We start from the raw sequence: 26,715 nt of genomic DNA on the forward strand, positions 1-26,715 counted from the left end.
TATAAATTAGAAGTAAAACATCCCTATTTCTCTATTATAGCTAAGGACAGCTACTATTAGAGGGGGAATAAATTATAAAGGATTACGTATTAGTCTAATATAGGGAAGCGTTAATATTAAAAGTAATTATATCATTCTTTATCATCACTCGGTATCGTTATTCCCTAATAAAAGAGAGTGTCCCGTTTCCTTTCAATCTGAATCGGCAAGATTCAGTCTTTAAAAAGAAGAACGGCTGAACTATATCATAATTGTTTCATTATCTATTCGCCATCGATTCTTTACCTGATCGACAGGCCTTCTACCCTGATAAGTAGTAAAATCGTTACAATATTAGTGTATATACCAAAACAGTATTTAATAACAGTAATAAACGCAGCTGAATCATCAGTTTATACGGCCGAAAATAGAAGGTCTTAGCAGAATTATAAATATACGGGGGACCGCACGGGGGACCGCAAAGGACCATAGGGGACCGTAGTACGGTCCTGACTACTTCAAAAAAAGACCAAGGACCGGAGGTCCCGGTCCCGGTCCTAAGATTTAGGACCGGACCCGGTCTTTACCGAGGTCTAGTTATCGGCCGTGTAATTTATAACGAACACTGATGATAAGTACGCGTAAGTAGGGGCCTTCTACCTATTCGCGGGGTGCTACTTTTTGAAACGAATAACGATCTAGGTGTAGAGGTAGTAGAAAGGGCAGGATTCGATAACTTTAAATTTATTGTCTTCCGAACCGATTACTCTTCTAATTAACTCTAGGAGTAGTAGGATAAATAGTTCGAACGTAGACTAAATACCTCGATAGAGAGGGCTAGCGGGGGGAAGAAAATTGAAGATAAGTACCTTATACTAAGCTATATAGACGATAATTTAGATAGCGCTAATCATTAACAGATTTAGGAGTAAGATCATTTTCTTATTCTTACTTAAGACTATTGACTAATTATAATAATAGGGTATATTACGGCTACCGGGAGAGTAAAGGTGTGCCCCGGGGACTTAACACTAGTATATATCTGGTTATCGATTTAGCTATCATAGACGCAATTGCAACTGATAAGCTATAGGTGTATATATTGGATTTATCATTCGATCATAGGACTTAGGTCCTAGATGGAGAATATCCAGGATACTTGCGAGTTGCTATGGACTCAATCATACCGGAACTTTACCCGATTCTCACAGCGATGACACCGCCGGAGCTTTGGCCTTCGGACAATAAAATATGGGAGTTGGCCTTTGAATAGCTTGCTTCTCACTCTTGTGTAGGTACTTATAGTCAATATCATTAGCGGTACCTCCTAGAATTCAATATACAGTTGACTTCCACTTATGAACCACCCTCCCCCTCCCCAATCCACGAGAAACAGTATGCTATAACTTAATGGTGTTAGAGCATGAATTGCTAATGTAACTCACGAGCGAGCTGACCTCACAAGCGAGCCGTCCGCCCACGCGCCCTCTTCCTATTTTATAGTATATATACTAACCAGGACGCCTTAATATTAATAAAACCATCTAGAAGGGCATTTATTTGACTTGTGCCCAATGTCGCCACATATAGAGTAGGTAAATCGATGGCCTTGTAGTGGTGCTGCTGTAGTTTGAACTGGTTGAACGAGGGTATGATGAACCAGGAAAATAGGCTGCTCCACAGGTGATAGAACCCGTGTGCATCTTGGAATAATAGCCCTATAGGATGTGCTTCTTGTCTGGCCCTAGGAACTTGAATAAGATAGAGGGGGAAAGTGGTGTTGGGAGCATATCAAAGCTCTACCTCTTGGTGAAAGTAACAATGACTGCGGCAATACAGTAATGTTACCTAGGTAGTATTAAGCAAAGGAAAATCAATGGAAGATACACGTAAATTCCCTCCTACCCTAATACTTTCAACCCTTCCAGTTCACCTCATTCCGAATTAATCGACCCATCAGTCAATGGGTTCATTCCATGATTTATCTACGATTCTTTTAAAAACACGTTCCCTCACCCATATCCCCCAATGGGTAGAGACTATGGAAATATTTACAGTACCTCCTCCACCTTCTCCACAGTCGGCTTCTCCTCCTCCTCCTTATATCTCTCATCACTGATGACTTTCTCGTCCATCGACCCCAAACTTCCCGGATGATGCAAGCTCCCCGACGAGAAGATCATATCAATCTCCTCCAGCGATTTGCCACTGGTTTCTGGGAAATAGAAATAAACGATGGGAATCGATACCAGACAGACACAGGTGAATAGGATGTAGTATTTCCATCCGATACTCGTCACAGCGATAGGGGTGACTTCTTGCACGAGGAAGGCTGTGAGCCATTCCGCGGATGTGGCCGTTGCAGCACCGATGTGGCGGACGTTTCTGTATAAATACATATACGTCAAATCTGGATGGCAGGGACTGGGGGCATGCAGGAAGACTTACAATGGGGTGATCTCTGGGGGGTAGATCCATGGCACTGACAGCCAGCTGAAGGCGAAGGCGATCTGTATATCGGTATCAATTAGTAAAGCGGCGCTTTTCGGGTGGAGGTAGTGTGCACACCTGATAGATGTACATCATGACGATCCCCGCGTACAATAGTCCCTTGCTATTCCTCTTCTCGCCAAGTGCGAGGAAAATAATCAACAGGAACCAACAGAGTGTCATGGCTGCTGATCCTCCCATCAGACACTTCCGACGGCCAAACCGTTCCACTAGTTAAAGTTAGTCAGCCTTGTTTCATCATATGTGACTAGGAGAAACCCGAGGCTTACCGAAATACATCGGAGGAAAGGAAGCCAGTAAGTAGACAATAGCCCCAATTCCTCCCATGATCTGAGCCAAATTTTCACTCAATCCGATCTCATTATGCGCGACAAAAGGCAAATAGCCGATAACGACCGCAATGCCGGTCAGCTGCTGAATACACTGGCAGGAAACCCCGATGATGATGCGGCGAAGTAGTTTGAGCTCCGATTCCTCGAACAGCAGTTTTCTCAGTGTCATCTTGGGCTGGTTGTGCTCCAGTTCAATGGCTGCGAAGATCTCCGCTCTCTCCTTCTGCAGGACCGGATGTTCCAGCGGTAGATCCTTCAGGCGGCACAGCACTTCATCCCCTTCGGTGATCTGGCCCTTGTCGTACAGCAATCGTGGGGATTCGGGCAGGAAATGGACCATTCCGATGGTGGCAATCGAGAAGACTGCCTGAAAGGCGACTGGAAAGCGCCAGACGACCTGACCGGTCGCATAGAGCATGCCGTAGTCGAGCCAGTACGCGATGAGAATCCCACCACTGACGATCGCGAGTTGAAATGCGACGAGGGCACCGCGTCGGTCCGCTTTACACGTCTCCGAGACCCATGTAGGGATGGTCCTGTCAAATAATAGCGAGATTGGCAAATTGTATTTAAATTTTAGCTGAAGACGAGATGAGAATCCTCACGAGGTCGCCATCCCCGTTGCCACACCCGTCACCACTCTCCCCACGATGAGATGCGGAATCGTAAACGCAGTACACTGCAGGATGGTCCCCAGGAGACAAATCCACTGCGACACGATAATCGTCAGGCGTCTACCCATTTTTCGTCCAAACTGCGCCGCGATCATACACCCGAGGAAACAACCCAGGTTGTACACAGCGACGATGGTGCCGGTCATGGAGGAAGAGGGATATCCGAATTGCGAACGGAAGGAATCCGCGTTGATGATGCCTGCGAAGACGCCATTGTCGTATCCAAACAGCATGAAGGCAGCGGCGGAGGCACCGCTGATGGCGACCCCGAGGGAGTCTCCTCGTAGTTTTCGAAATCCCATTGTGGGTTCGTACGAGGAGATAAGGAATCTTGTTTAGTTTTGGATATGCCCCGATTATGGTGAATGCTATGTCAAGAAGTAAAATTACCAGAACGGAAGGAGATCAACGAGACCTAGAGTACTAGGTGTCCACCGCATGCTTCAGATATTTCGAAAACGGGTTTCGATTCAAGATCTTATATAGATTCCATATATGATATGCCCCAGCATTGTTTCCTTCCCCATGATTTACCCCGTGGGGGCATCGTTCGCGTCGGGTTGCCTCTACTAGCAAATCGCATGCAATAGTGGATCGCTTGGAGCTACCCCGCAATTGAACCGGTTGTGACGTGACCTGGGCAAGGCCCAAAGTGGTATCATTGATGTCGATCGATTGCGACTCCAGCAAGTTACAATTGGAGCCCATTAGCCTAAGTTTTTGACTCTTATGCGACACCGGGGGAAAGCAGCTGACCAGGCCAGGACTTGGCAAAACGCTCAACTTAGATCCCTAAAATGCTGTTAAATTAACTTTCGCGGGGGAGTCCCACAGCTCTGCACCAACCAGTGCAATGCTCGCTTGCAGTTTCTTGAACTGATCGGGAGGGAAATATGGCTTTCTCGGTTACAAAAACCCCTTCTTTGGCCTTCGGAAGTGGCACCTATGTCGACTGGTTATCGAATTCACAATTATCCTGTTCTATGAGACAGACTAACATTCACAGCTCCATTGATGATGCATAGGAAAGGAAGAGGATGATGATGAAGCATTGTCGGACACGCAGTGGATGGTAAGTACCTGCTCACTCTTATCTCTTCGCTTCCCTTCCCTTTCCCCGTCATCGCCAACGCCAGGCGATCAACCCTGCCTCAGACTCGTCCAATTTTAGGTTTATTGAAGCTTACATCATTAATCTCCCCTGTCGTGGAATCTAGCTTGACATGTCGCCATCGTCGAGTGAAATGTACGTACCATCTTTGTTACGCGTATCAGAATATCATTTCCGAATAGAAAATGAAGTATCCAGACGAGGCACAGACGTCCTTTTCAGCTCTTTTGCACCGTGCCAAGGGGGTCTATGAAAGCAAATGGTGCATGTGTCGCTCCATTGTATCTGGTGTTCGAGCCGAAATTTATAATGCATCATTGGTTCTCTGTCACGTGGGATGGTCGCGAATGGCGAGAAGAAGTGTCTCGGACTGAGATGTGGAATTGAGAGTTTAATTTGTTTCCAAGAAAGCAAGTTATACTAACCTCTGGTCAGGCGACGAAGGTCAACCCAACTGTCTACGATGCGTGAAATCGGGAAGGGAATGCGTCAAGGGATGGAACATTCGATTCATCCATGGCGTTCGCATGAGTAGGGATGGGCGTGACGATACAACAGGAAAGGATGAGAACGCCGAGTTTCTGTTCGAGGAATGGCAGACGTGGATGCCGATTCGGGGACAGTCGCGTATGTCATTTGCCGGAAACCAACAATATGCACGTACCGACTTACGGGAACAGTATCCTTTGTGGATGAGACCAGCGAAACACGCGCATGGTACACGGACGAGGATGAACTAGCCCAGTCGTCTCAAGTCTCGCCATCTGGGAAGGAAGCGGAAACGATTCCGGTGCCGTACCCACGCGAGCATACATCGTTTGAGGATGCCATTCTTACCAGCTCCCCACTCACGCATGACCGTGCCGATGGGGTCCATGGAACCCCTTCTGAATTACGGTCTCCCTCGAGCATCCTCCACAGCTATTTCTCCACTTTGCACATCGAGAGTCCGAAATTGGTTGATCCACAGGAAGCGTTTCTGCTCCGACACTACATCTCGACGCTTGGTGTTGCGCTGGATGTCTGCGATTCACAGCGGCATTTTAGCAGCGTAGTGCCCGACCTGGCAACCCAGTCGCCGGTTCTCCTAAACGCCGCCCTGGCAGCGTCCGCACATCATCTGTCACGGGTGACCCACTATGACCCACTGGTTGCGGATATGTACCACGAACGGTGTGTGGAGCTGCTGATCCCTCTGCTAGATGAGCTGTCCTTCGTCCCGGACGAAGTCGTTGCCGCAACCGTACTCCTACGGCTCTACGAGCAGATGTCGTCTGCCATCACAGGATCTGATTGCGCCAGGCATCTTAGCGGCACTAGTGCATTCATGAACTCGGAAAGCACTTGCGCTACTGCAGGAGGGATTCGTCAAGCTTCGTTCTGGATCTTTCTGAGACAAGATATCGACGTAGCCTTGAATCATCAACGTCCACTCAAATTAAATCTGGACGCATTTGCCCCGCAAATGGACGCGAACGTGCTCTGGGATGACTGGGCGTGGGCCAACCGGATGGTCTGGAACACGGCAGAAATCGTAGCATTCGCATTTGATAGAGACAAGTCTCAATCACGGCTGGAGGAGCTCAAGACGAGGGCGGAAGACTGGTGGCAGCACAAGCCAGACTCCTTCCGACCATTGCACGTTGCACGAGGAGCTGTTTTCCCAGAGGTCCACTTTGTTCGACCGTGGCATGGTAAGACAACAGTTCCATTTGAGTAAGTCGGCGAGCTAACAGTCAGCAGCGATCGGACTGCAGTACTATCACACGGCGATGATACTGTTATTGGCAACTGACACAAGTCGTCTCCGACTCGGAGTAGGATACCGAGAGTCCAGGCAGATCCTAGAGGCAGAGGTCTCCGCTCATTTTGCCATGTTGTTCGGCATCAGCGCCTGCGGGGACGACGTCCAGGCCAGGCTCGGTGCTTGCCACGTTGTCACCATCTGTGCACCTTGGATAACAAATCGAACGTATCAGGAAGAAACTATCCGCATCTTGGGACGCCTGGAGCGTGAGAATTCCTGGCCGACTCGAGCGATAGCCCAGGCCGCCATGGAGGAGTGGGAGTGGGAGCAGGATGATCGGCATCGCGTGTTCGGATGAAGCCGAAGTAGCTTCAAACGTGGGAATACGGGTAATTCGAAGCACGCATTGTCGTCTGGCGATGCTGGGAGCGACGAATTTGTCAAGTCTAAACGATCCATGAACAGCGGGACTTCCCCCGCATCTCGGCGTCTTATCCGATTTCCCCGACCCGTTGTCTTTTGGTCAATATGATTGGTCAGACAATTCCCATCTGTCCTGAAAAATGAACAGTCGGGTTGTCTTCGATGCAAGTCCTACCACCTCAGACATCACGAGGAGAGCTGTCGTGTCGCTTCTGGTTTCTCCGAAAATGCTTCCATGTTTTTCTACACGGCATGACACGATTCGTGGAGTATCTTTATCCGCGATGTGTCGACCAAAGTCAATATGGCGTGATAAATTATATAGAGTGGCCGGGAAGACCTCAATCACCTTGCAACCGATCCAAGCAATCTAAGACGGAATGGTCAACATGATTAACTTACTCATCCTTGCCAGCCTCGGGCTGTGCCATCTCATCCTTCGTCCGATTTTCGTATACTTCAAAGACGAGAAAAACTTACGTCGCTTTCCCGCACCATCCGTAGCCGGATTCACAAACCTCTGGTCTGCAAATAATTTTCGAAAAGGTCGGCGGTCTCTTGAGGTACACAAAGCCCATCAGAGGCTCGGCCCTGTAATCCGGATCCAGCCGGAGCATATCTCGTTCAACCTTCCTGCAGCGGTCACAGACATTTACGGGTTCTCAACGAAAGTCCAAAAGGATCCCTTCTACAACACATTCACAGGCAACGAATATACTTCGATCGTTGGCACACGGTCCAGAGAAGAACATGCTCGAAAGCGAAAATATATCTCGAACGCGTAGGGAGCCAATCCCACTTTCAGAGATCCGGATGATATGCTAAATGAGATCTCATAGGTTTGCGCAGAAGAATATCCTAGATATGGAGCCAATAATTCAACAGCAAGTGGCGACATTTCTGACTAAGATGGACTCTTTCTGTAGCCCATCACCCTCGGATAATAAAGGTGTTCCGGTTGGTAGGACATTTCACAACGTTCGGAGGTGGCTCAATCTGTTCACCTTCGACGTGATTGGCGCTGCTGCGTTTGGCAAGCCGATGGGCTTCCTCGAGCAGGGAGACGACCTAGCACCTGCGGAGACCTGGGACGGCAAACGATATCACACGCACGCCATCCGCTCCTTTCATACAAACAGTCGATACGATGTGATTCTGGCCCATTGGCCGAAGCTTCTCTGGCTTACGAAACGCCTGACACAATGGCACCCTGGCAACAAAGGCGGAGCAGACTTCACTGCTCTCACAATTCGCAAGGTTCGAGAAAGGAAAGTAAGCGGAAAGCCGGCAGGATACACCGACTTCTTCCATCACCTCTTGCAAGACCGGAACGGGAAGGACGTTGGACTGTCCATCTTCGAGCTGGAGAAAGAGGCTGGGGTCATGATCAATGCGGGTTCGGACACCACCACCACTGCGATGACCCACTGCCTCTACTACCTTATCCGCAATCCTCCTGTTTTGAAGAAATTGCGCGAGGAGCTGGATACAGTCCTTGGCGGTCAGACAACAGCTGCCCGATACGAGCAAGTCAAGGATTTGAAATATCTGCGTGCGTGTCTGGACGAGGCTATGCGTCTGCGACCGCCGACGTCTCTAGGGCTACCACGCATCACGCCACCAGAAGGTGCGACTATCGCAGGGTATCACATCGCCGGTGACGTCACGATCTCGGTGCCGACGTACACACTCCACCGTAATCCAGAGCTCTTCTCCGATCCAGAGACATATAGACCTGAACGGTGGTTAGATGAAGTGGAAGGTCCCAGATGCCGGACATATGTGCTGCCATTCAGCACAGGACCGAGGGCCTGCATTGGACGCAACTTGGCGTACCTGGAGCAGCAAATTCTGATCGCGACATTAGCCCATCGTTACGATTGGTGCTTTGAGAGCGACAACCTTGAGCTGAGTACAATCGAACGATTCAATGCCAACCCAGCAGATATGTGGGTGAAACTGTGGAGAAGGGAGCCAAATGTGCAGGCGTAATGGAGCGGTCGTGCGTGAGAAGTGGTTGAACTGCATGGAAGTATGCCTTTATTCTTGTTTTCTTGGAATATATATATATATGATTCGTATCAACCAATCAATCAGTCAACCGATAGCCTTATTCCCGATGGAGCTTTTTCAGATACAGGTGCTATGCGGGGATTTGCGCCTTTTGAACTAATTGAACTAAGGTATGTAGGACAGGCTGAACCAGGGAAATAGGCCGCTCAAAAGGCTGAGAACTCCTGTGCCTCTTGGACTGAAAGTCCTATAGGATATGCTTCTCGTCTCTGCATATTTGCCCCTTTTGAAATTTCTAGTTCTCTGAGCGTCTCGTTCTCTTAGGGTGAATCCTGCTTTTCCTCTGCGGAAATTCCAAGCTTTTGACAGGCCGTTGAACCTCGGCCATTGCGGAAGTCCAATATGTCACGAGAGGGGCTGACAGATAGAAGCAACTCAATAGCTCGAGGAACGGCCACGTATCCTAAACCGGTATGCACCGCGTAATGAAAAGCCATAGTACCATGCCGGTCTCGCGCGTTGACAGTATCAGGCTTTATGTCGAGAAGGGTTTTAACGGTCTCTGCCATTTGTGAGACGGTCTTCTCTGAGTTATGCTTTTCTTTGCGCATATCCACGATACCGTCCGAACCCCAGTAAAGCGGGAGCCGTCCTTAATCGTCAGTTATAGATACCATCTCCGAAAGTTTATAATCGCCAGGAAGATCCATCAGGGTCTGAATAGCTTCCAGATTCCAGTAGGAAGCTGCGATATGTAGGGGGTCACTCCTCCGCCGGTATTCATGCCGGTATGAACACCATACCACGCCTGACGAGTATAGACGTCAGCTCCATTGGCAATGAGATGCGAGACCATCGCCTGGCTCGCATAGGGAATAGGCCCACCGAGAACAGTACCCGTTAGTGCCAGGACTTTCTCTGAGTCCTTGTTGTGTTTATAATCTTGCTCAAACGCATCGGACTCGGACACTAAGCAGCCACTCCTCAAGAGCCAGTAAATGAAATCCTCGACACGGTCTCGATTCTCGCGCGCCTTCTGCCTAGCAACAGGAAGACTCTCCCCAGCTTTTAACGCCACCATAAGACCGCCCGCTTCCCTTAGCGCCTCGGCCACGCATAAAAAGGAGTTCTATCCTTGAAACTTCGATCGTGTAAACTCCCTAGCGGTGGGTCGTGGTTTACCAACCACAGAACTAGATCTTGATTTGCAGCAGAGCAAGCCTCATGGACGAGAGAGACATTGAAGCGCTTAAGATATTTCTCCAGAGGCTCGGTGAGCGATGCATCCGAAAGATAAATCTGGATCAGTGCACGCAGTACATCATAGCTGCGGAACGCTAAAGAGTGCTGAAAGGACTGTGATAAGCGGCGTCGTAGGCGTGCAAGAAGATAGGGTGGTGTGGGCAATCATTGTATAGGTGAAGAGCCGATGTGTCATGTCGAATAATGATTGAACGGAGCAGCGCCTTGCACGGAGCTTCATATACAGGTGACCCGTCCGTGTCGAGGAAGACGGGCGGTCCGCCTTTCAGATCGGGGTGACGCTGATGGAACTTGGGATAAGCCATCGAACAAATGAGAGGGACATAAGAGGTTTTGAAAATATGCAGGGGTGAAGGAAGCAGGATAGAAGCGGGAGAAAGAAGAAAATGTGGAAGGCGGGGCCGGTGATGACTGATAATTGCCCGAGCCAAGCGGTAAACTTCAAATTATATATGCAATACCTATTGAACCACCTCACCATGCAAAGCTTTCTGCATGTAAGTATACACCCTCAGCGCCAGTCCCTTTACTCGACCCACGTTGCTCGCTCACAATGGCAACCGTGTTTCGTACATAGCTCACCAGTCCCGGAGGTCCGCACACCGCGACACCAGTTTCTCCCCGCGCGTGATTCAGCAAGTCCCAGAGAAGGGGCTTCAGCTGGGGCCGACCGGATTCAACTGTGGAACAGGCGGCTGGTAATGATATGCTTGTCTCTGCTTCCCTTTGTTGAGCCTTTCCCGATGAGGATGATTCAATGTCTGGATCATTACTCAAAGGAGTGTTGAATGTGCTTGAAGGAGCCTTGGACTGTTCAGTACTCAAGTCACAGCAGCAACATGGGCCTTCGGCATTCCGACACTTGCACCCTGGTTTCTTCACTGACGTTTCTGCTGGATCAACCTCACATGTCACAAACAATCGCACTTCAATTTCAATTCCCCTGTCGAGGAGTGACTTGGTTGCCTGTTGTAGCTCATTTGAAATCCACTTTGTGCATTGGATGGTCCTTACCACCCAAGCAAACACCACTTTGCAGGCCGGTAGCTTCTGATTTGCCGACCGTGCCGCAATGTCGAGAAGGATCGGTAGAGTGAATGTAACACCAGTGGATGCCGCGATGAGAAACACAGTGTCGAAAGCCGCAAAGTCGGAATGAGATCCACCATATGGACCACCAATAAGGGAAACATATTCCACCTCTTTTATTTCTAATGTATCCTGTCTGATGGCCTCCTCCTTTTCTGCAATCACCGGAGAAAGATCTGTTGAGGATGATTTGGCCGATTGGAGCAGTCGCTGAGTGAAGCCTCCATGGGCTCGCAAGATGAAGACCAAGTCATTATTATGGGATGAAGGGATGGAGAGAATCGTCGCTGGGTGTGATTGACCCAGTCCCAATTTTGGAATGGATAAAAGGACATGCTGCCCCGGATTCCAATTCTTAATCTGGGAAGAAGTGATCCGAACTTTCGTGACATCTCCGGGCAGGCTTTGAAGGGTGGCTTTCGCAGGTTTCATATTATTGAAAGCGTAGAGAAGGGTCCGGACCAGCCGGTCAAAAATAAACACACCGACTCCGATCCAAGCGTATATTCTAGGAGGAGAAACTGATTAGCGCTCTTCACAATCACAGGAAGCTTTGAACAAAGGGGGAAGTCATATCATACCTTGAACTTAGGGCGGTTGAAGGCAGATGGTGGAAGATAGCCATGACAAGTCCAAAAAAGGTGATAATATGTTGAACCACAAATATCTCATAGCGCCAATTGCGAATCGGAGCAGTGGAGGATAGAACAAGCCAAAGCATGATAATCCAAGTGGAAAAGCCTTCAGCAATGTTATTTTTCGACCACTATCAGCTTGGAGGATCTTTCAACATACCCGTGGGGATACAGCTATCAGTGTCAATCTCAAGTTTCATTACCCCATATTTCTTCCAGCCGTAGGCTTGCACACCACCATGGATGGTAGCAGTGAGCAGCATGACCCTTGCTACCCAACGGTGCAGAACTTGTAGTCGTTCGTATGAGACACCGACTGCGTACCCAATCAAGTTCCGCTTGCCAGCCAGGAGCAAGAGAAGTGGGAACTGAGCTATCGTGAGCCATCCTGCTCGGATGCCTTGTGCCTGCCAGTGTTGTGCGCCAGGGTAATCCCAGTTAATGAATTGCAGTCCCATGATGTATCCGAGGTATATTAAGATTAACAAGATTGATCCGACTGCTGGTATCCGCAGCCACGAGTTGATAGGGGTTATTTGATGGTATGACACTTCTCGGACAATAGCAGTACAGCCGGCAAGGAATGAAGTAATGATGTTGGACGGACTTGTCGGCCGGGGACGATTTGCGGCGGCCGCGCGCAATCTGAACTAAGAATTAGTAACAGGTCGATGATCTAGACGATATCTTGTGTAACCGACCGTAACTTCAGCTGACCCCATTGAGTCCAGTTGACAATACCTGCCAGGACGATGACAATGACAATGCCGTACCAAAATGCCCTCGCGATAGCATAATCGGTCTGTTGCAAGGTGGTGTCATCAAGAAGCGCAGCTAGAAATTCTGAAGCCACAGTGTCATTGGACATATCAAGCCCAGCGTCCGTGAGGTCGGGGCCTCCAGACATAGTACTATCCATATCCATTTTGACGAATATGTACAAATCCTGAAGTGCTAGGGCATGAAGCACAAGGATTGATGGAGATTGACTAGAACCAGTCTCCGAGGAATCACCCCAGCTCAGGTTCATTTATTAGTAATGTCTTCATCGTACGTACGAAATAGCCGCCCCACTTCTTTTTTCCGACCCGTGCCGTCAAACGAAGCTTGGTCTGGTCAAGCCTTCGCACTTAGCGCTTTTGGTTTAGCGCTGAGCACATTTGCGAGAATATTCGCTTCTACGCGCTCAACTAATCTCCAATCTTGCGGGGAGTCACGTATGCTGACATTAGATATCTTCAGCTGTCTGGGTCCGTTTTATTTTGTGTGTTATCTCCCGTCAGCCAAATATACGACGCGTGAAGAATTTTGTGTTCTCAGACAATTTCTGCGATCAGGCAACCACCCGCAACCGTTCATATTTTTGTGTCCCCCTCGATACTTCATTTCTTGATCTATGGACAATACCAGCATTTGTATCTTCCTTGAAATTTTCACATGACATTGGCCGATTAAATTTGCCCTCCATGCAAATGTCCACAACTACAACTGCCTCTGGTATGGCGATGTCGTCTACCGCCTCTATGTCCACCATGAATATGGCTTTCAATACCGAGAATCTTTCAACAATGCTTTATTCGAGTTCGTGGATGCCAACAAGCACTGGTGGTTACGTGGGCACGTGGTTTTTTCTGTTTTTCCTCGCCGTCATATGGCGATTCATAAGCGCGAAGATTGCCAAATTGGATGCTTTCTGGGCCTCGAAAAACGCTGGATACCCTATCTTCATCAATGGGGGCCAGGACAAACCCTCAGAGGAGAAATTGATTCAAACATGGCGACTATCAGTCAATCTTCCTCGTGCGGCATTACGAATGGTCAACCAAGGGGTTTCATATTTATTGTAAGTTCGCCTGATACGGCCTGAATAACCCCCGGCAGATTTTCATTCAAGTCCTGACCGATCGTATGAAGAATGATTGCGGTGATGACGATGAACATTGGATTCTTCTTCGCGGTCATTGTTGGCTATTTTTTTGGTGAACTCATCTTTGGTCGAGTAAGCGGGACTAATGGAGGAAGGTAATATCCGGGGTGCACATGGATGGACTAGGCTTCGCCAAAACCCGCGCCAACGAACCCAACCCAACCCAACCCAACCCAACCCAAACCCGCAAAAAGGTTAAGTTTGCATTGACTTCTTTGGCCAACACACGGGTTTTGGGTCAAGCTAGAAAACCTAACCTATTTAGGTAGGTCATTATTTTTGTATTATTTATATAGTAATAGTCTATGTTTTTGGGTATCTAACTTACAATAAAGACTTTCTATGACTTCTGTTTCTAATATGTATTAAATAAGTTTGTCTAGCTATAGCACATATTTTCTAATCGCTATTAGAAAAGGAAACTATAGAGCTACCATCTATAGTAGTAGAATTCTAATGATTAATTAAAAAGGGGGCTAGGGAGCTACTATCAATTAATCGATAGTCTTATTCCTAACAGAGCTTCCTTAGATATAGGTACTTTGTGGGGATTTGTGTCTTTTTGACTAGGAAATAGGCTATTTAACAGGCTAAGAGAACTCCTATACCTCTTGGACTAATATTCCTATAGGATATACTTCTCATCTCTACGTATACCCTTTCTTAATTTTCTAGTTCTCTAAGCGTCTTGTTCTCCAAGTATATTGTTATCTAAGCGTAATTCCTCCGCGAAAATTATAAGCTCTTGATAGGCAGTATTACCCTTTCTCTAGCAGGTTAATTACTTAATATGCTCGAACTAATAGGCTTTAAGGCCAATATCAGGGGAATGCTTTAATTAGTGAAGCTTGATAGTGTACTCAAGTACGAGGTTTTAGGGGTTTGGGGCTAAAACCATAGACCACTACTTAGTTGGCTCTGAAACTCAAGAATGCTAATTTTAGCAGACGACTAGCTACCTCAACATATTCCAACAATAGCATCTCCAACGCTTACACCGCGCATAAAGAGCTCTTAGACAGCCTTCAAATGACCCTTCGCGGACGCCTCCTCCAAGGCTATAGTAAGACTGCGCTAGTCATTCCTCGCTGTATCAGGAATAGGCTAGGTATCTATTAAATAGGAAACGCCGCCCTCGACCACCCCGAGAAGGACAGCTACTTGATTCGGATCTGCCCTATGCTCAAGTAGCGACATCACTATTTCAAGATGTCCTTTGCTCGTAGCTACCACTAGTAGGACACCGAGACCCTCCTCAGACATCAGCTTTGAATCGACTCCATATTACAGCAACGCCGCACCATACCTAGGTCACCACGACGACAAGCTTAATATAATAGTGAGCCGAGTCACTAGAATTAGCTTACATACTCCGAATAGGCGCAAGCCGACAAAAGCGTCAACGCGATATTAACGTCGCCATTGGCACAAGCAGCTAGCAGGGCACCGGACAATCCCTCTAATAGAAATTCTAACTGGAGCAGACACTTAACCATCTCATCTCAGTCTCGCTTATCCGCGCGGCGAGAAGAAGTAAAGGTCGGCCGCGTACACGAGTTCGTTATGCCCCATACTACACGAGGAGCTTCACTGCCGGACGTTAGCCACCGATAGTAGCCTTGACCATAGCATCGTATAGACGATGGGAAAACATGTGAGAATCAACATAAGCGCCAGCATTAAGCAGCTCCTTTATGATGTGGATATAGCCATATTAGGTAGCATAGCCGGAGGGTAAGTCGAATGCTAAGTTACCTTCAGCAGGATTCACTAGGACTCCATCTTTCAGTAAAAGCTTGACGGACACACGATCCCCTGCTATCGATACGACTAACAAAAGAGTCCGGGACTCTGACATCTCTGTGGTCCGCTATGGCAATTGCTTGAAGATCTCAGTCAATAGCGCTCGCATCACCCACTCAACACTTATCGAGCGACTTCGAGCGGCGGCACATTAGTTTCATATCATCGGCCTAGGGGTCCGCGAGAAAGTGAACACAATATATGAAGGGGATAAGAGAAGGCTCTAAGTACCTCGCGATGGAGCTGACCGTGACGTGTTGTAGGAAGAGTCGCTCCTACCTTTACCAAGTTTGCAACCATAACACAGGAGAAGCGATAAGGTCGCACAGCAGCAAGTAAAATAGGGTAAGTTCTCTCTTCACACCCAGGCTAATGCGTCTAGGACAGGTCGGGTTGATCATCGTCGCCGCCCACTCGGTTTGGGTCAAAGCCTGCATCCAGCAAAATCTGAATGACGTGGTCATTAGCCCATTAGCCCACCGTGCAGCATTGTGAACTGGGTACATAAACTACCCGGCGCGGTCATCTGGATCGGAGCCAAGCTCGATCAACGAGGCGATAGGCAACCCTAGCCCCCGCGACAGGTTCTTCACTGGGGAAATATTCCAGAAGTCTGAACCCTTGACTCTGAATCCTCAGACTTTGCAACCCTCGGACTTTCCAACCCTCTCGAACCCCCGCAGAACGGCTTGTAACGGGTTGATTAGCCGGGGGAAATTGGAACAGACCCGGACCCAGGTAGTCTCCTCGGTCTAGAGTGAAATTGTAATAGGACTTTCGGGTTCATTTCTGACCAACCCCGCTCTGTGCCAGACGGGCGTGGTTCCGGTACGTCCTTCACGCTGGCCTGGACGTCTGCACCCTTCTCTAGAAGCAGCAGGTCGATTTTGAGGTGTCCATTCTCAATTGCCGCGACAAGGCCCCTTGTGAGGATCGTCGTTTTGTATGCCTCCGCTATGCCACTCCCGAGACCACTGAGGTCGAGAATTGTCCGTACAACACTGGTTTTTCCTTGATAGGCGGGGGCCAGACAGGCCTCAAAGAGCACTGTACGTTTTCCATCAGATGCTACACCCCGGGGTCTTCTGCGCGAGGTAGCGGACCACCTTAGCCTTGCCTGTGAGCGCTGCAGTATAAACGCCTTTGCAAATTTGCCCCTGGGGAAAGCAACTCCCGCACGCTGGCCGAGCGTGTGGATAGAAACGCCTCCTCGAAGAGCCTGCTCGGCTTATTGCCCTCCATGAAGCCTTCAGCCTTCGCCCTGGACAGGAGGAGCTCCAGCAGCCTGTCATTCCTTGCTTGCGTTGCTGCAACAAATAACGATGGGAAAACACCCTAAACCGTCTTATTAAAATTTCCGAGGCCCTGGACTTTGGGATTGAGAAGGATTCTGAGGAATGAGATCATCTCTGCGGATGCAGTGGGAACTGTCTTTTCATCTAAGCCGTTCACAGTGGTAGAAAACTCGTGCTCCACCCCGCTAAGATGGAGTAGCCAAGATGAGAGGAATTTTGTTAGGTGATTATTTTCAAGCTTGAGAGAGGGCTCGATGGCTCTGCAAAACTCATCCAAGCAGCTAGGACGTGGATCAGGATGGTGTCGCAACAGCACTGCAACACACGGAAGGTTTCTAGACTCAATGGCTGCATGAAAGGGCAACGTCCATTCTGTCAGGCCCTGGATTGCACGATCTGGTCGAGATTGTCTACGCTCCGTCGTCTATAAAAGAGACTTTAATTTCACCCACAATCGCAAAAACGGAATTCGAATCACCTTCAAATTCTCTTCTTCCCCCGTTCTCTACAAGATTCCCTGTTTTATGAGTGCCAGGCTAGAGGTATATGTATCAGCTATCAAGGATCGCCAAAATCATGTTTTACTACGAGGCATGGTGATGAAGGTATCGATTTTCCAGAACATCTGCTGTTTATTGCTGGCGATGTGAACATGATTGAGATTTTGTGATCAAAAACTCAGATACAAATTCGCGTGTCCAGCAACGTGAGTAGCCGAATTGACTTTTTGTATGAGAGCGTGAGGAAATTGTGGCCTTTGAGGAAGAGGATCTCGTTCTTCTATTTGGCTCTTCTGCATGTACCGGAGAAGAGAATTATGAACATATGGAACAGTCTGGAACATCGATTTTAAAAGGTATCGTGAAGAAAATGATACATAACTAGCCTATGAATTGAAAATTGGGGGCAAAGAGATTCGGGTCGACCCGCAGCCTGTTCTAAATCTGCTTTTTGGTTGTCTCGACGGAGTCTGGTCTAGTGAGACGGTGTAGGGAATACTCTCCCGGGGGCCAGATAGCCCGGAGTATAAAGCTCGACATCCTCTATCCATTGCTCTCGGTAAGATAAATTTATCGTTTGTGGTAGTTGGTAGACCTCGGCAAGGACCGCCTAGGACCGGACCAGGACCGGGACCGGACCGCACTATGCAGGGCTTGGTCCTTACTTTTAGGACCGCTGGGCGGTCCTAATTTTTTTAGGACCGGACTAAAGACCGCAAAAAGACCGGACACATGATTTATACATGATTTATGTAGAAAATATAGCTATTTCGGGCTTTCGGCTGACTAATCAAATATTTTTATGAATTTAACTAGCCTAAATAGGAAGGTCTTGGTAAAATTATACAACTCCGGGGGACCGCAGGGGACCGCAAAAGACCAAGGACCGGACCGCGGTCCTTAGTTTTTTAGTATGGTCCGGTCCTGGTCCTAAGATTTAGGACCGGACCCGGTCCTTGCCGAGGTCTAGTAGTTGGTTAGCAGCCTTAGCTTAACAGAGAATATCGATGATCGGTAGGTCTATGTTAAGTCTGATATTTTGTATTAGTCCTATTGGTCTGTACGGGTAGGACCTAAGAATACTTACGGCAGATTTTGGTATGTATAGCTACTAAGAACATAACGGATCTTATCTAGACCCTTCCTAAGCGTCGAAGCGTATATATATAGCATTCGTATCTTGAACGGGCGGATATGAAGAGTATCCTTTATAGTCCTATTTATTTTATACTCGACTATTGTTAAGCGACTAGTAGACCTCGGTAAAGACCGGGTCCGGTCCTAAATCTTAGGACCGGGACCGGGACCTCCGGTCCTTGGTCTTTTTTTAAAGTAGTTAGGACCGCACTACGGTCCCCTATAGTCCTTTGCGGTCCCCCGTACGGTCCCCCGTACGGTCCCCCGTATGTTTATAATTCTGCTAAGACCTTCTATTTTCGGCCGTATAAACTAATAATTTAGCTGCGTTTATTACTGTTATTAAATACTGTTTTAGTATATACACTAATATTCATAATAAACTAGGCCTAATTATTGATAAAGTAGGTAAAATAAGCTTATATATTAGAATCTTATTTATTAAAGTATAAGAACTAACTAAAATTTAAGTATTTTACTACTCTAGTAGAGAGGTTAGGGGGGGGGGTAGGAGTTTTATTAGTTTTGTAGTTAGAAATATATATTAGCTAGCTAATATCCTTAGTGTTAATTTCTGATAGCCGTCGGAAATTTCGATAGCTATTAGAATTTAATACTATCTACTATCTAGATACTATTGATTTCCCTAGTTATAAAATACTTAACGGCCGTTAGAAATATAGGCTATCTGCTAAGATATTATTAATATCCTTAACCTAGATCTCTAATAACTATTATAGCTATTAGAAACCTATATATAATCCGCTATCCCTAAGGTAGCGCTCTTTAAGTAGGGGTAGCGGTCTTTTAGCGGTCCTTACGGTCTTAGACCGTAAGGACCGTAGTAGAGTAGTAGAGTAGGTCTTATTAGCTAATTACTATCTAGAATCTAGCTAGTTCTATCTTAAATTATCTATTAATTACTTTTCCCTTATAGTAATCTCCCTAATTATTTATTTACCTTGATAAAAAGATAATTATATATCTTTCCTATTATCCCCTAGCCTTACTTCCTATTTTCTCTTATATATTACTTATTAATATATTATAGAGCTAGGTATCCTAGTTCTCTAATAACTATCTTTTATTAGTCTTTAAGGATAACCTTATAAATATATTCTCTTTCTTTATATCCGATAGGCTATTTAACCTAGATAAAGACGAAATACTAACTTTAACTCCTAGCTTAATCTTTATACGACTAGCGATATCTATCCTAATTCTAGAGATCCTTAAGCCTATTAGTCTATATAGAAAGAAGTAGTTTCTTCTTTAGATAGAGATAGTTAATAAAGATTTTATTGATTAGTAGTAAAAGACTAACTATAGAAGCCGAATAGAACGAAATATCTTTAAGAGTAAACGCTAGGTAGGTATTTAGGAATACTTCTACTAGATTACTACTATCTCTAATAGGTCTCCTAAGGTAATATATAAATAGTATAATTGTATCTTTACTTATCCTACTAACCGGTACCGAGGAATATCGACTATAAATAGGTATTACTTATAAGCTACTACCTATTAAAAAGGAAGGGGTAAGATATAAGATATTAGAAAGATAATCTTAAATAGGGTATAAATACTATCTATAAGGCTAATTTATACTAACTTATATAATTATCTCTAGGTAAATTACCTATCTAGTAAAAAAGGCTTCTTAGTAAACGCTTAGATAGATAGATTAACTATTTTTATTATTACTATATACCTACTATTTTAGCTTATTAAGTACCCTAAATTTTATACCTTTATCGAGATAGCTTCTTCTATCCTATCTACCCCTAAAATACTAAGTACTAGGACTATCCGTCGGTATCTTTAGAAGATAGTTATAGAATATTAGGAGTCTCTATTTTAAATACTCCTAGAGGGTACTAAGCTTTCTATTATATTAGATTACTAGACCTCTCCTTTTCGCTAAGTATTTATAGTAGTTACTAGGTACTTTATTAATCTTAAGTAGAACTATTATAAGATTCTATTTAGCTTTAAACCTCTCTATAGCTTTTATATAGATATCTATCTAAGTAGTATTCTACTTAGGCTACTTAAGAAGTATTAAATTACTAATTATATACTTATAGTTATAACTAATAATATATCGAATTATAGTATATTATTAACTACTCTTAAAGAGGCTGTTTCGTCTCTTAAGCTTCCTAGTTATATACTAATTATTCGTATACTATATATTATATATATTATATAACTTAGTCTTAAAGAGCTTCTTAGCTAGATAGATACGAACCTATAAAATAATAGGGAAGAGATAGAATAGGCCGATCGGGGAGATAGCGTCTAGTAAGAGAATCGGAAGATTATATAGACCCTAAATAAAGTATACTATACCTCCTTTCTACTATTATTTCTCTATTTAATACTAACTATATAATATCTTCTAGGTTCGAAAGATTACTATCTATATTAATAAAAGCCTCTAGCGCCGTAAGAGCTTTAGTATACTTTAGACTAAAGAACTAAAGCTTATACTAATATAAGATATCCGAATATACTAGAATTCTATCTTTCTAATACTTCGGTACATATATCGGCTATATACTATATTTAATAGATTTTATAATTAGTTTAATCTAACTAATATAAAGCTAGATAAAGATAAATAGCGATAGATTAACTATCTACTATTAATTACCTATCTTTTCTTTAAGTTTACTTTATCTCTATTAGCGATAACTAATATAACTATCTATAATATATTTAGGATCTATAATACCTTATTTATCTATATTAATAAGATAAAGGTATAGCTAGTATAAAAAAGAGTTAGATAGAAGAAGGTAATAAAGCTAGCGCTAGAGTATAGGCGTAAAAAACTTACGGAGTATTATAGCTAGACTAATAATATTCTAAATAATCTCTATATAATTAGGACTATCTTAGGCCTATAAAATAAGCTTAAGTTCTTTAGGATATTAGAATAGGAGAAATACTAGATATTATAGTATTAAGAGTCCCTTAATATTTATATCGAGCCTTACTAATAGCGCTATATAGAGATATAGTTAATATTAACTACCTAGTTACTAAGTAATAATATCTCTAATATTAATATATTTCTAAGACCTACTACCTCTCTCTAGTTAACGCTAACTACTCTAGATAAAATTATAAGATATCTTAGAAGTAGTAAGTCTAATAATACTCCCTTATACTAATATATCTTAGCTTTTATTAATATTATATCTCTCTAGATACTATTTAATTAATATCCCTAGTCTTCTAGAAGGCCTATAAAGTAGAGTATCCTATCCTAGTAAGCCTTACTCGAGATATCCTTATAACTCTAGCTAGTAGCTCTAGGGTAGAGAGGCTCTTTAACTCTACTTACGATATATACTACTATCGCCGTAGCTTATTAAAATTATAGACTATTTAGGATCTAATAATATTTATATATATAATAAGAATTAATATATAATTAAAATAGCTTACGCTAATAGATAAGTTTCTCTCTACTTAAGAGAAGTATATAAAAAAAAAGTAAGATAATACTAAGTAAAATAATAAGGAGTTTAATCCTATTAGTAATAATAAAGAAGGTAAGATAATAAATACTTCTATAGAAGTATCTATTTAGTAGCCTAGTTAACGAGTACTAGGGAAGAGAAGGGCTATTAATAGTTAGCTTACTAAGCTAGAAGATAATAAGATCCCTCTACCTAATTTTAATATCTAGAGGCGTTTATTAGGGCGTATCCTAAAGAGATTAAGATATAATATAGATTTTATATATAATTAGTAGAGACAAAAAATCAGGTTTTTTCGGCCGAAATTATTATTATTAGTTTTTTCTGCAGAAATCCTCTTTAAGCTAAAATTAACCTATACAAATAAAGAATAAAAGTAGAATACTAAAAAATACTAAATAATTCTACATAAAATATATATATTACGAGGTTTCCTATATTTATCTTATTTACAGGACCGTACAGGGGACCGGGACCGTAGTAGTACGGTCCTAAAAAAGTCAGGACCGTCTAGCGGTCCTAAAAGTAAGGACCAAGCCCTACATAGTGCGGTCCGGTCCCGGTCCTGGTCCGGTCCTAGGCGGTCCTTGCCGAGGTCTAGCGACTAGTTCTTAGACCCTTTTTATTAACTAGTATATAAAGGCCTATATACCTGTAGTTGAGTACGGTGCTAGTATGTGTGAGATAATTATTGATAAAGTTTGCGGTCTCTAAATCCTGCTAGGATAGAAAATCCTCTATCGAAGGATTAGTGGTGGTTTCTAGGTTTAAGATAGCCTCTAAGGGTATATAATTATCGAGGAGACAGTGCCCGGTGTCGAAATTATAGTTATACAATAGAATAGCGAATTTGACCTATCGCGCCCGATTAGTAGTATGGGCCTCGTCGATAGCGGCGATAGAAACTAGGTCGTTAGTATCGCCTCGCTAAAGAGTTTTATAGATATATACCAATGCTTCGGCTAGATACTGAAGGCCTTTAGGTATAGGCGCACGCGATTAGTATAACTGAATAGAAGAATTAGTTAATGCAATAAATTTTAGAGATTTAACTAGGGTTGAATTCATATTACGAAGTTCCTGTATAGCCGATGCCTATTTTTTAATAGGGCGGCGCCTTTAATGTAGCTTATATTCTCCGTCATTGGAAGCACCAGTGTTGGCTGCAGGAACCCAATTTTCCTGACTGCAAGTAAGTACTCACTGCAGGCGTAGCTGGCAAACACAAGATTCTGTAAAGACATACCTGCACAAAGAGTAGCCAGCCCTTCACCTCCTCCTTGACCTAGTCCAAAGATAAATCCGATTCTAGGTGTGGTTTGATGGAACTGGGAATTCACCCCCCGGCCAGTATTGAATGGAACGTAGCATAGCTCTAATGTGTCATAGTTCTGTTTATAGGAGGCGCTTTAAAAATAGAGGATGCGATCATTCAATCAACGGGATGAGAAGGCCCTAGTCATCTAATAGAGATTACCAAGTCGTCCGACACGGGGCGTGGAAGGAACCTCGGGCAAAATCATTTCGTGGAGGGGAGAAAGCTTCACTCGAGATACGCTAACTGGATTAGGACGAGCGCAGGATGTACTCCTCCAGCCCTCTCAGACAGATCTTTTCCTCCTTCATGCATCTCCTGCATCTCTTTAGGCTGCTCTCTTCTCCCCTTCCTACTTACATCCTACACACAATTATCCTCTTCTTTCTGAATATTCATATAATTTGTTAACATGTCTTTCCCTATAGACGCTAGAGGGACCAACTCTTTCAGCATAAACGCAGACAGAACCCCTCTAGCCCTGGACGAGTCAACCCGCACGCTCTACAACCGCGCCATATCCGATCCCTCATCACTAACGGATCAAGAACGCCGACTCATCAACCAGCGCCCCCCACCAGATGAGGAAAACACCCTCTGTCGAAATGCCTGCGGCCTGTCGATGGACGAGCTGATTACCAAAGCCATCAACAACAACAATAACAACAACATCAACAACAGCAATGATGATGATGATGATGATGATGGCCTCTCCCTTAGCAGCCTTGGCCTGAGCTATAAAGAAGCCAGTCTCCTAACGGCCGGCGTAGTCGAGGGACAACCGGGCCATATCCTGTCTGAGGTAGCGCGCATTAGTCCTGAAGATCGGGACCTTAAGGCTCGAGCTATGGAGGCGACGAGGACGGACGATATCCGAGCTGCGAGGGAGGTGGCGCAGAGGGTTAAGCAGCGATGGCTAGCGGTGGAGCTGGCGGCGGCCAAAGCGCTGAACGATGATGATATTAGGAATATTCGGTTTGCGATGAAGGTTCCTTGGCAGGAGCACGTACTGCAATCCAGTTCAAATTCAGCGGATGATTCTGCTTCCGATCCTGCTTCTGGTCCTAATGATCAGGGCCCCGGTGAAGCGGGAGGTCGCGTTGGTCTCGTGGTATTCTTCCAGAGAGAAGAAGAGGAAGAAGGAGGTCGTCTTCTGGAGTATAAATCCCAGATCGGAACGGCTCTTTACCATGGACTACACTATTCACCGAGGCTGATCAAGGACGAGACGAGGGACCGATTCACCCTGCACTGGGTGGCTATTCCAGGTATTATTAATAACAACTTGGACCTGAGTGCACTACGGAGCAGGTTTAACAAAATGCTCTCGAATAATGAGATTCCCGTTGGCTTTCGACGCGACGCCTTTCTCTATGTGGATGAGGAGGCGTTCCGCTCTCGTGAAACTACAAGGCCGTATCTCTGGTTAGCTGAGCCTGAACCACATTCAGAGTCAAAGACAGAGACAGTGCCAGAGCCAGGAACTGGGACTGGAGCTCAGCCCGAGGCTTTGCAACCTCTAAAAGTCGACATCAAGCATATCGCCCCGACATTGTTTGCGCGGTTGGTCCAGCGCGATCTCCAAGGCGAGGCGAGACGGAAGCCCTATCGGCATACCTCAGAGCTGAGCAGATTGCATGCGGCCACCAATGCAATACATATAGGCCTAGAGGAAAGAGATGGGATCTGGCCGCCACCTGCTCGATTCCAGTAGTTGTAACTAGCTCATTACAAACTGCTATGGTTAGGCAATGGTATTTCCATTACAGTCCGAGGAAGAAGACGAAAATGTCAGCTTGAGTATAAACCATCTACTTATCCTACCTACTAGCCACTGCTCTTCCCATGTGTATGCATTGAGGTACATATGTAGTAGAACGGACATTTATACCCCCACACAAGTATAATAATCTGGCCACAACCCACTACAGTCCCCATTTAGCGCTGGATTCCAGAAATACAACGTGTCCAAGGCGATCCCGTTTATTAGCCGCGATATCGTAGCAGCTGTCCCTGCTTCGAACGTAGTAGAATAATTTACAACCACTATCCTATAGGGGTAAGTGGGATATAGTTCATCCCAGTAGGCTAGGGTTTTGTTAACTATAGGAGCCTATTTGTATACACTAGTAGAAAGCCCTTATTAGCTATCGAGGCTAGGTATACTACCGACGACCTCTATCGGAATAGCTATATCAATCAATATTCTTATTCCCGATCTAGCTTCCTATGATTATAGGTGCTATGCGGGGGTTTGCGCCCTCTGGTTTCCAGCCTAGTGCACATGCGAAGCTGTCCGTAGCGAGATCAGATAGCTTACCGCTATTAGACTAAAGAAAGTAGTGCAAACGTAGTAAATAAAACAAGATAAACAGGACAAACGAAAAGTGGCAAAAAAGAGAGCTAGGGAGTTACCGCCCCTGCGATCTAACGTCCCTGCGGCTGTCCTTAGGCAGCGCTAGTAAAGAAGGAAATATCCAGCGCTATAATTAAAAAGCCTTATTAGTAGCACTGCGCTATATATACCTGTGGCCTTAATAGATTAGATCCCTATCCGACCTTCTAATATCTGATACCCCTATTAGCCCGCATTACTAAGCCGATCTCCCCCCCTTCCGTCCTCCCTCTATTTATCGGTATATACTTAAATTACCGAGTCCTAAATCACTAGATTACCGTTTCGCTACGCTATACTATTACTCGCTTCCGACTAATAGGCCTAAATGACTAGGTTCTCGAATTACCGAGTAGGCCGATCTCCTTCGTATATACCCTCCGTACGTATACGGCCTTTACTACTTTTCGCTTATAATGGAAATTAGGGGGGTATACGAAGATCCTAGTAGTTTGCCTCTGGTTATATATCCTATCGGTCTTAAAGGACTACTACCCTAGAAGCTTTCGAGTGATATAGTGCTTTAAGAATCCTCCTATTTAATAACTCTAGTAGCTGCTAGGTCGATATAGCGGAACTAGTCGAGGAGCTTCGAAGATAGTATAAACTAAGCTAGGATTAGTCTTGCTAGGAGCTATTGTAGGAGCTCGTTAGTACCTAGATATATCGATACGCCCGCTTTATTTAGGCTTTCTCTTATAATCTACCTCTCCTCCTATATAGTGGCACACTAAAAGTCTGAGACTACCCTTTTTATACTACCTGTTTCTGCTAGTAATTCTACCGCACTAAAAAACCTTATAATATTCAATATTTAGTATACTACCTATTAGAATTAATAATTATCTATACTCTACGTAGTATACTCTCCGATAATCCTTCTAAGATACTAAGATTAAGTTTTTACTAAGGCTCTTATATAGTTTTAATTAGAATTACTAGTATACTATTATTATTAGGTATATATAATAAATCTAGCCGAAGTTAGTAGATTTTTTGCTTTAATAATATCTATAAAATTTTAATTAGGTTAAGATCTAGCGAATAAGGTAGCTATATTATAAGCTTACGTCCT

The 26,715-nt window shown here is 44.8% G+C and overlaps 5 protein-coding genes across 5 annotated transcripts; 3 read left to right on the top strand and 2 right to left on the bottom strand.

Annotated features, from left to right (window-relative positions):
• Positions 1–2,030: 2,030 nt before the first annotated feature.
• Positions 2,031–3,798, bottom strand: N7482_004861 (sugar porter family MFS transporter; the record flags this gene model as incomplete). Its single annotated transcript, XM_056686986.1, has 5 exons — positions 2,031–2,364; positions 2,428–2,489; positions 2,548–2,699; positions 2,760–3,358; positions 3,428–3,798. 5 exons carry the CDS (start codon positions 3,796–3,798, stop codon positions 2,031–2,033), a joined length of 1,518 nt encoding a protein of 505 aa, XP_056545728.1.
• A 1,336-nt stretch (positions 3,799–5,134) lies between these two features.
• Positions 5,135–6,712, top strand: N7482_004862 (uncharacterized protein; the record flags this gene model as incomplete). The annotated part of the gene is made up of 3 exons (XM_056686987.1): positions 5,135–5,234; positions 5,288–6,301; positions 6,351–6,712. The coding sequence occupies 3 exons, from the start codon at positions 5,135–5,137 to the stop codon at positions 6,710–6,712; spliced, it is 1,476 nt and encodes a 491-aa protein (XP_056545729.1).
• Positions 6,713–7,166: 454 nt separating this feature from the next.
• Positions 7,167–8,769, top strand: N7482_004863 (cytochrome P450; the record flags this gene model as incomplete). The annotated part of the gene is made up of 2 exons (XM_056686988.1): positions 7,167–7,558; positions 7,617–8,769. The coding sequence occupies 2 exons, from the start codon at positions 7,167–7,169 to the stop codon at positions 8,767–8,769; spliced, it is 1,545 nt and encodes a 514-aa protein (XP_056545730.1).
• A 341-nt stretch (positions 8,770–9,110) lies between these two features.
• N7482_004864 (ferric reductase family protein) lies at positions 9,111–12,702 on the bottom strand (the record flags this gene model as incomplete). Its single annotated transcript, XM_056686989.1, has 8 exons — positions 9,111–9,442; positions 9,589–9,919; positions 9,973–10,146; positions 10,606–10,863; positions 11,068–11,650; positions 11,724–11,883; positions 11,938–12,422; positions 12,479–12,702. The coding sequence occupies 8 exons, from the start codon at positions 12,700–12,702 to the stop codon at positions 9,111–9,113; spliced, it is 2,547 nt and encodes an 848-aa protein (XP_056545731.1).
• Positions 12,703–23,657: 10,955 nt separating this feature from the next.
• N7482_004865 (uncharacterized protein) lies at positions 23,658–24,959 on the top strand (the record flags this gene model as incomplete). Its single annotated transcript, XM_056686990.1, has 1 exon — positions 23,658–24,959. The coding sequence occupies one exon, from the start codon at positions 23,658–23,660 to the stop codon at positions 24,957–24,959; it is 1,302 nt and encodes a 433-aa protein (XP_056545732.1).
• Positions 24,960–26,715: the final 1,756 nt, after the last annotated feature.

The sequence above is a fragment of the Penicillium canariense genome, assembly GCF_028826845.1.
Source record: "Penicillium canariense strain IBT 26290 chromosome Unknown utg000002l_segment0_segment0, whole genome shotgun sequence".
Taxonomy (NCBI): domain Eukaryota; kingdom Fungi; phylum Ascomycota; class Eurotiomycetes; order Eurotiales; family Aspergillaceae; genus Penicillium; species Penicillium canariense.